At 36.5% G+C, this 9,764-nt stretch overlaps 1 protein-coding gene across 2 annotated transcripts; it reads left to right on the top strand.

Annotated features, from left to right (window-relative positions):
• The first annotated feature begins 493 nt into the window (after nt 1-493).
• Nucleotides 494-9,517, top strand: mcmbp (minichromosome maintenance complex binding protein). 2 transcript variants are annotated; one of them, XM_084093205.1, is made up of 16 exons: nt 494-675; nt 818-903; nt 2,224-2,364; nt 2,516-2,557; nt 2,913-3,003; nt 3,140-3,271; nt 3,395-3,549; nt 3,791-3,888; nt 3,981-4,150; nt 5,220-5,343; nt 5,579-5,696; nt 5,820-5,985; nt 7,875-8,008; nt 8,573-8,737; nt 8,903-8,991; nt 9,075-9,517. In XM_084093205.1, exons 1-16 carry the CDS (start codon nt 498-500, stop codon nt 9,199-9,201), a joined length of 2,016 nt encoding a protein of 671 aa, XP_083949331.1. In that variant the 5' UTR covers nt 494-497; the 3' UTR covers nt 9,202-9,517. The 2 variants fall into 2 exon arrangements, with proteins under 2 accessions (XP_083949331.1, XP_083949330.1); XM_084093204.1 differs by having other exon boundaries at nt 495-675; nt 2,910-3,003.
• The last annotated feature ends 247 nt before the right edge of the window (nt 9,518-9,764 follow it).

Below are 9,764 nucleotides of genomic sequence, written 5' to 3'. Positions count from 1 at the left end.
TAGCGCATGATATACAGATTAGCGTCACGTTGACGTCCTAAGGCAAAAGTAATCAACGACAAACAACGTCAATCGTTTTTCTTTTAAAACCAGTTGTTATGCTAGGAAGCAAAAGGACTTTTAAAACGTTAATAAATATTAACTTAAAATATGTACAAACATCTACAAGAACTTCTTACTTAAATGGATAAATAAATGCTAAATTTCAAGCAGAGTTTTATGGAAACACTCTGAATTCATCTTGGTACTTTAACATAACTAATTAATTTATTATTAATATATTATAAATTAATTTTACGTATTTATTATACATATATTTTTTATATACAATTATTCAATATTTACTTTAATATAACAATGATTATTGCACACTGTTTGTAAAAAGGGTTTGACCCATTACTACTTTGTTTACTAAAGCCACTGTACATATCGGTGAACTACTGTCTAGTCTTCTTGACAGGGGAGCGAACATCCGCCGTGGTCACATGGTGGTTTTTATGACGCAATTTTCCCGCCACGGTGTATTGTGCGGCGCTGAACTCTGGAACGTGCATGTTGTAGTTCTTGTTAAAGGAGTATTAAGTTTTAACTTTTGTGAGTTTCTTAATCCTGCAGCAATGCCTACGGTTCACGACTGGATCAATAATCCACTGGGTATTGTTGATGAGATGTTCGGTAAGAAGCAGCAGTCAAAATGTGTATTTCCTACTAATACTGTTTGAAGAGGAGCATGTGATCGTCATTATTTGCTATGATTTTTAAAGTTTACATGTACTGACCTAAATTTCACTGCTTTTTGTGTTTTGTCTTCCTACAGCCCAGAATCACTCCAGTCCAGACTGGGAGAAGAAAGTTGTGGAGTATTTCAAAGAGAAATTGAAACTAAACGATGCTCACGCATGGGTAACTAACGTGTTAACTGTTAAAATCGTATCTGTTATGGTATTTTTAGTATTTTGACACACTAATAGCTTAGTGCAGTATTCTTGCAGAAGTAAATTAATTACGTGCTTACATTAGGATAGTGGCCAGTCAACTGTGTAACGTTACTGATATGAGGAGCGGTTTGTTTTGACAGATGACATAAATATATTATCCTCCTGAGACCCAGAAAAAAAAGGTTTTTGAATTTATTTATTTTCCATGTCATCACATTGTTTAGAGCACAAGAAACAAATGGTAAAAAAAATTTTGGAAAAATATTTTATTCATACGTTATGCTATCTCCTCTGTAGTGGACACCAGGACTAAGTTGTTTAAAAAATAAAATGACATGAAATTATATGTATAGGCAAAAACAATGGGATTTTTTTTCCAATCACCAATAAATTTGGGGGTTTCAGGATTTTTTTTAACCAAAATTTGTATAAAGAGGATTCTCAACTATGTTATGAAAGAAATAACGGAATTAATTGATACACCATTTTACTTTATGCAATATGTGGGTAAAATGTCCATAAATTAATATTCCCATTCAATGCAATGTATCTATACACTGTATCTAATTTGCACATTAATGTGTTCTTGGAGCAACATTTAATGAAAAAAGAAGTGTAATAATTGGCAACATTTTAATAATAATATCTAATAGGCCTATTTCATAGGAATATTGATGTATAATTTATTTCCATATTCACTTCTTGTGTCTCCCAAAATGCCTGATAAACATGATTTAAGTCCTGATGTCCTTTACAGTGGACATGTATGAAATCAATCCCCTGTTCTGTGACAGAAAGTATTTTTTTTATTTGAAACCCCATAACATTTTCCTGAAATGTTGGTTTATGAAATACAATTTGAAAAGTAGTCTGATTTAAATTATAATTACAATATATTATCATATTTCCTACATTTGATCACTAAATTAATGTCAGACATTTTTAAAGACCAAGGAGAAGTTGTTTTCATGGTGAAACTTCCAAACATTTGGTATCTCTGAAAAGTCCTGAATGTGCTCTTTACAGGACACCCAGGTTGTGACATGTGACATGTATCATGTCAGAGAAATTCACTAAAATATAATGTCCACTACAGTGGACAAAAGTCTATTCCTGGGTCCCAGGAGGAATATTATGCAAAAGACAGATTCATTTGACATGCATATTGGCCTGAGTATTCTCGGGTTCTCATAATTATTAGCTAGAAAATTAATATTTTAATGAGGGATCAGTCCTCAAGTTCATCCGTTTGACTTTGGTGTCTTTCATCTGCTGTTTTCTCTAGGTTCCATCTCTGAATGATGTTCCCCTGCACTACATGAAGCCTAATAGTCTTGTGAAATTCCGTTGCATGGTCCAAGATATGTTTGACCCAGAATTTTTCATGGGTGTTTATGAAATAAATGATCCCACATCAAACTCTAAAGTAAGTACTACTAATCCTGTCTGATTAAAAATCCATTCGCACTTTTTTTTTTTTTTTCAAACACAATGGTATACATAAATATAGTCTATTAATTCTGTTTACCACCTATTTTCTGTTTGAATCATTTCTAAACTTTAAACCTTACTCACAGCAGGTGAAATGTGGAAAATACAAAGATGTCACAGAGTGTGGGGTGAGTGTTTCATTTGTATGGTTGGTTGGGGTCAAATGGACCCTAATTTGATTCAAAACAATTAACATTAATAAATATTTATTTTTTAATTAACTTGTGAATATTAGGCTCAAACAGTAGAGCACAGCAACACTTATATCAAGGGTTCGAATCCCTACCAACTGAACATGCATTAAATGATAAAAATGTATGCTTTCAATGCAGTGTAAGTTTCTTCTGATTAAAGTGTCTCCTAACAGCATAAATGTAAATGCCCTCAGAGAGTAGTTGAGAAACTGACATGACAAAGTACATTTAAAAAGCACTGTACAGCTGCCTTTAAATAGACATAATCAAATGGACTTTATATCAGCAGGTGGACTTTAACTCAAGAAACACAGTGACGTCAGAGAGACAGACCTTTTATTGTGTCCCCATCCCTGGAGAATCTCAGTGGGTCAAGGAAATATCCTTTACATGGAGCAAAGAATTACCTTGTTTACACTTCAGATTCTACCAGCGTTTTCACAGCATGTTATTGTTGGTTTCCCTTGTCCTTATTGACCAATATGATAGTTCATCTATCCTTAACGACTCAGAACAGCTACGCAGGCACCAGTCAAGCGCGAGTGGTGCCCTCCACTTCCTATGTCCAGAACAGGCATAAGCGCAGCTATGAGGAAGATGATGAGATGGACACACAACACCAACCCAAGATGAAAGATGTCAGTCAAGGTAAGAAGGACGAATTAACTTCACTGAAAAATTAATTTCCAGTGAGTATGTGGACATTTTTAAATCTATCAAGCATATGGGTTCATGTTCAAGATTTAAAATATGATATTTCTCTTCAAACAGGAGCTCACAGCTCTGCTGAGTCTCATGGCAACATGGAGCCGAAGCGTCAGGAGACAAAAGCCCCCAGTCAGGACTCGTCCCCGTCACACTGCACATCCAGTCTGGACCTCAACTTCCCTTTGCCTGGAGAAAAGGGCCCAGCCTGCCTCGTTAAGGTTTAACTGCTCCTTCATTTTAAACTCTTAAACCATCTTGACAGACACTCAATTAAATTGTTTTTTTGTAGGTTGTCATTTTTAATGCATACTTTTAAGACTAACACTATAATCAAGTTGTCTTGAGCAGGCACATGTTAACATTGTAATTTGCTTGCTATAATATGATGGTTTGCTCCGTTGAATTGTTCCCCACCTACACAGACAGCCATGTAACTCGGCCATCCTCTGTAATTGGCAGGTATATGAGAACTGGGATAGTTTCAAACTGAATGACATGCTGGAAGTATTTGGCATCCTTTCTGTGGACCCTGCCTTGAGTGTGATTGCAGATGAAAGGTAATCTGCAATGATTTTGGGATGGTTGTAATTGCAATAGAAGGTTCTCTCTATGATTAAACTGTGATGTATCGCTTGTTTCATGTTTTCAGAGAGGCATCTTCACTGCTGGACCCCACGGAGGGTATGGAGACTGTGGAGGAGCAAAGAGTTCACAGCCCGCCAGCATCCCTTGTACCACGACTGCACATGCTGTATGCCCAGCCTCTAGCGCACAACAACCCTCTACTGCCCTCTAGTGCCTTGGAGAATAATGGCGACCGTAAGACATCACTTATGGATCAGTGAATTAGGTCTTGCAGTGAACATCAGTGGTGTTTTAGTATTATTTATTTACTATTATAGCAGACATTCCACCTCTCCCGGAAGTTCTGTGAGTCTCCCGTGTACTGATAGCGGCTCCCTGACACCCGCAAATTTAATACAATATCCAGGAAATCAAGTGAGCAAGAGAGAATGCTGTTTTCACTTGGTATTATCGTGCGTTTCAAATGCGTCTCCTGTGAACACTTGCATTCAGATTTTTTTATTGAGACCTTCCCCTTTCATCACACTCTTCATCACTTTCTCTTTTGCCACACGGATACTATTGAAGGGATAAACCTGTGTTACACCGCTTACGTAAATTAATCTAATATAATGTGGTATATTATTCGTTTCTGATGCAATGCCTTGTAATTGTTGGGTGGTGGGTGTTGTGTTACCTTACTGAAATTAGTTTTAGTAATTATTTGAATTTTCATTCATATTTATATTTTTAGTTTTCAATTGAACGTTTTAGTAATTTTATTGTGCTTTTGTCATTTTATTATTTTTATTTCTATTTAGCTTTCATTTATATCCATTTCAGTTTTATTAATTCATTACTTACACTTGAACTTATTTTATTAAGCAACATTTCTAAATTTTTTAGGTTAAAATTTTTCATCTAATAATTTATTAAATCAGTGGTTTTCTCAATTAACGAGAAGTGTTTTTTAATAGTTTTAGTAAACAATAACAACACTGGTGTAAATGCAGTTGAATAGAGCTGCAAACATATTTTTAATATTAATTACATTATTTTGACAAGAAGATTAAAATCTTGTCAATATTTAAAGATATTGACGAGATAAATCATTGTTCTTTAATTTCTGACTATGTACTTGAACAAGTACTAACACTATTATTAAGAAATTATGACATTATTATTATTTAATATTATTACAGTATCTTTTGTGGTATCAAAATTGGTAGCTAGAGTTGTGAATTTTTAGTTGTGACTATAGACATTTTGTATGGTGACAGCCCAGTGATTGTAGACTTTGGATGTCTGTGTATGCTGTCTTCAGATTTAAGCAGTGTTCTTGGAGAACTGGCCTCAGTCAGAGCAGAGCTGCTCACCTTCCTCACACATGTCCTGATGGGGGATTCACTCGCTGCAGAGTACCTCATTCTCCATCTCATCTCCAATGTGTACGTTTCTCATTTCGAGTGTTGCATGTCTGAAGTATGACTTTCTGTAGCTTGCAGTTCCTGTTTAATTTATTGCACTTATTTAAGCATTCATATAGTATACTTTGGAAAGTCCTATTCCACCTATTTGCCAGAGTATTAAGATAATTAAAGTGACATGTTTCTTACACAAACAAAGTAACCCCCAGTCCTTAAGAATACACATCATGAAGTTTGCATTGTGTCTTTATTTTAGATACAGCAGACGGGATGTTCTTCCTTTGGGCAAATTCACATTGAATCTCAGTGGCTGTCCTCTCAGCTCTCCATACACCGAGCATCTCTACAATGTCATCCAACAGCTTGTGCCATCTGTAAGTCATCTAGATGGATCTTTTAATTATATTACTTCTCTTATAGAAAAAATTGATTAGATACTGTAATAATAGAAGCTGCCATTGCTACTACTTTTCAACTTGATTCCCTTTTCTTGGTAGTCATTCAGGCTATGCATGAGCCTGCAGAATATGAACAACCAACGCATGGTGCCACGGAAAGACTACACGGCTAACCGCCTGATGAGTGGGATTCTTCAGCTGGCCAATAACACGTCACTGTTTCTGGATGAGACGCAGCTGGAGCAGGGCCAACTGGATACCACAGGTGAGAGCACTGATTATAGCAGGGAAAATTAGAGTGCTGACTAGATGTACAGTAGGAGTCCAAAAGTCTATGTTTACATGCAACCTATTATCCATTTATAATCTTATTTATGGCTTATCTTATAAATGTAAACGCATCAATCCAATTGAAATTTTATTGAAAGGGGTGGAGTAGATCTTAAAGTTTGACAGGAACATTTTTAGCAATTTAAACCTTTGAATCTGAGTACTTTTGGATACATTTGGATTAAAAAATATATTGCACACATGCACAGTGATGTTATGTGTGCCAATATGCATCTTACAAACATGCATATGTTTCATTACGTAAAGGACACAGAATATTTGCTACATATTTATTACTTAATAAAAGCTTTTTTTTGACATATGTTTTTAGTATGACATCAAAGCAAAAACAAAATTCTCGCAGTGGCTTTTGCCATTTCTGAATGCGATGACTAGAAAATGCAAATATGTTGAAATTGTTATTATTATGTAATGCACATTTAAATTAATATATGAATTGAATTGCAAAGATTAGAACTTTCAGCCTCTGAAATCAGATTGCATTAATTCGGACTGCCATAAATGAGTGCATGTAAACATACCTACTGAAAATTATGTGAACATGGTAATAAACAGTTGTAAGATTACAATAAAACATTGACAAAATTCATGTGAAATGTTCTGCACTATTTCTGTCACTAATCAAAAGAAAATGTGACTTGATCATGTGACACTGTACAGACAGATGTTCTTGCTTCTATTGAAGCTCAAGATGCTCTTTGTTGGAGAACATGATTATGAGCCTGAGGAGTTCATGCAGCTCAAGTGCTGTTGTCAGTGACGAGAGAGACAAAACAAATTCTGAGACATTCAGAAATTCATGTTCATTACTGAATAAATAATGTGTAATGTAAAGTATTAATTCCATCATGTTCTCAAACCTTTGGACTTTGACAAACTTTTTGTCTGTCAGGAAGTGACTGCTTGTGGTTTTGATATGTTCATGTATTTCTGTTTCTAAAAGCCTTTTTTATTCATAATGAGATGTGCATAGACTTTGTTGTTCTTATTGTGCCAATTTTACACTGCAGAGGTGGCACAGAAAGAGCTTCTGAAGTGGTATTTAGGTGTCTTTACATAGACTGTTTAATTCTGCTCAGAGGTGGCATACATGCATTTACACAGCAATTGCAACAATACTGAGGGATGTGGCAGGTCAGAGCCGGCACAATTCAGTCTGCCATTTATGGAGCATTGCATTAGTTCACTGAATTTTTAAAGGGGTCTTAAAGGGGACCTTTTATGCAAAATTCCCTTTTACATGGTGTACTTTGAACATAAATTTGTGTCTGGTGTGTAAGCAACCAATGGTTAAAATCTACCCAATCTAGGCCAAGCCCCGGCCACGACTGGTGACGATCTCTGCCCTATTAGCATAGATCCCGCCCTGGGTGAGCCACACACAGTCCGCCATGTTTATATCCTCGCTATAATGTCAGTTACTGTTCTGTTGTTGTAATGCACTTAAGAGAGTCTCCTTGAGCCACTGAGGGACGCAGTGGGTTTTGTTTATCAAGGGAATGTGCCCAAGAAAATTGGTAAATTTGAATGTGCAAATCATTTAACACCACACAACCAACCCCCCCCCCCATAATAGGTCCCCTTTAACTTGGATTGCCTCCAACTCCATCAATAGCCTTGACGTTCTACGTTAATATCAGTACAACCTCTGTCAGAGACAGTTGCATGCTTGAAGGAAGTGTTAACATCCTTTTCTGATGTCTTTTCCTTTTAGACTGCATTACTCTGTTGTTCAATCAATGCATTTATCTTGCATGTTGTTCAGAGACATAAGTCTTTGTATAATGTCTGTTCTGGGTGTAGGTGTGCAGAATATCACTGCACTGGGGAACCTGATCTCCTGGCAGAAGGTTGATTACGACTTCAACTACCACCAGATGGAATTCCCCTGCAATATTAACGTGCTTATCGCATCCGAGGGCCGATCGCTCCTCCCGGTAAGAACATCAGGCCTGAGTCTCTTTCAGCGTTTTATTATTAAAATATTACCATGTGTATGTGGGGACGAATTAGAGAGACCGGCATCTTAATTTCCAACAGGTGAAAATGACTTGGGGGGTGAATGCCTCTCCCATGGGAGTTGTTTCCATCAGACAGTTGTAAAGACAGCCTAATATTTCCATTACAGTCCACAGGGTTGCCGTCAGCTCCCTGGCTGGGCTCTTATCGTGGCTTTGCTGTGATGCTAACAGCCTGTGGAATGTCCTGTGCTATTCCTGTACGTCAGCTCTCTAGTTGCCATGGTGGCAACTCTACCACAAGGACATTAGAGGGAGAGGGCAGGACAAGCCACTTATTTAATGGCACGAAGCTCGGTACACAGTATTTAACAAAGTTTAAAAAGCTACTAAAGGTTTATTGGGGGTAGTTTCATGATTCTTTAATGGCTTCTGACATTTCTACGAATAAGAATTTAAAATATCAGAGCTCAGTCGTTTCGAAAACACATGGCAGAGTAGAAAAAGCGACATTTAAAGAGATTTTCTTCTTTGCTTTCTCAGTCTGACTGTCAGATTCACCTACGGCCCACCCTTAATCCACCTAACCTGGAGGAGTACCTGAGCGCTGTGCAAGTGGCGCAGGTTCCATCTCAGATCAACAAGTATCGCATCTATCTGAGTGTGGCACGTGCCCTGAACTACACCATTTCGGATGAGATCACAAAGGTCAGAATTTTGTCTGATGTGTTTATGGTGATTTATTTGCTGAATTCAGAATCACATACTTCTCTCTTCCAATTTCTACCATAAAAAAAAAATGGTAAGAGTAGTATGCTAATATGATGTTCCTAATTCAGCACTTGTCTTATGGTTGGTGGTCTTGATCTGTAGGCAGTAGAAGAGGATTTCGTAGAAATGCGAAAAGATGACCCTCAGAGTATGTCTGCGGAAGACCTCCATAGATTGCTGGTTGTTGCGAGGTGAAGTTTTAATTGCCCTTTCCCAGCTAATCTAGTTCTGTTAACCATAAGCAAATTAAATACCAATTTGTATTCTGTTTCAGGTTGCTGTCTTTAAGTCACGGGCAGAACACACTCTCTAGAGATGGCTGGATGAAAGCCAAGCAGCTAGAGGTCTTGAGAATAAGTCAAACACAGCAGCAGAAATGTGTAAACGGAAACGAGCCTTAAAATACATTGCTATTTACAAATACGTCAACAGGAACCATACTTGTTAATATTTTGGTTTTCATATGTCAAGACTTCTTGTACAGTTTCTTTTGTTGTTGTTTTTTTTTTACTTCATTTTAAACTTGTGGGAAACTACAGACACTGGTTAAGTAGATTTTTGATGTATGCATTGTTAAATTTTGATTTTGGTACTTGCATTGTATATTAACATTTATATGCAAATGCAGACATGTGACAAAGAATAACTGCCTTACAGCAAATATGTACACTTGTGGCACAGGGATATTAGAAAAAATAAAGTTTTGAATACTCTGCATTTATAAAGTCTTAAAATATGGGGTAACGATTTACAGTAAGGTTCCATTTGTTACAACTACAACAATGAAAAATTTCAACATTTAATGTATTAAAATCAAAAGTTATATTTGTTTAGCATTACCAAATATAAGAATGGCAACAAACTAACAGTTGTTCTGCTGTATTACCATCAATATTAATCATGCAATTGAGAAAAGCCTTACAAGAAGGTTCACCAGCATGTTTAGAGTTAAAAATAGCAAAAG

Source organism: Abramis brama (assembly GCF_963993115.1).
Source record: "Abramis brama genome assembly, chromosome: 19".
Classification (NCBI taxonomy): Eukaryota; Metazoa; Chordata; class Actinopteri; order Cypriniformes; family Leuciscidae; genus Abramis; species Abramis brama.
The sequence above is the reverse complement of the archived record's forward strand: the minus strand, read 5'-3'. Positions and strand labels throughout refer to the sequence as shown.

Excerpts from the sequence above, each read along its gene's own strand:
- mcmbp (XM_084093204.1), top strand. The coding sequence starts at position 498 with ATGACGCAATTTTCCCGCCACGGTGTATTGTGCGGCGCTGAACTCTGG. Across the intron at positions 676-817 it reads TATTGTTGATGAGATGTTCG|CCCAGAATCACTCCAGTCCA; the intron begins GTAAGAAGCAGC and ends GTCTTCCTACAG. Across the intron at positions 3,004-3,139 it reads ATCTCAGTGGGTCAAGGAAA|GCTACGCAGGCACCAGTCAA; the intron begins TATCCTTTACAT and ends CGACTCAGAACA.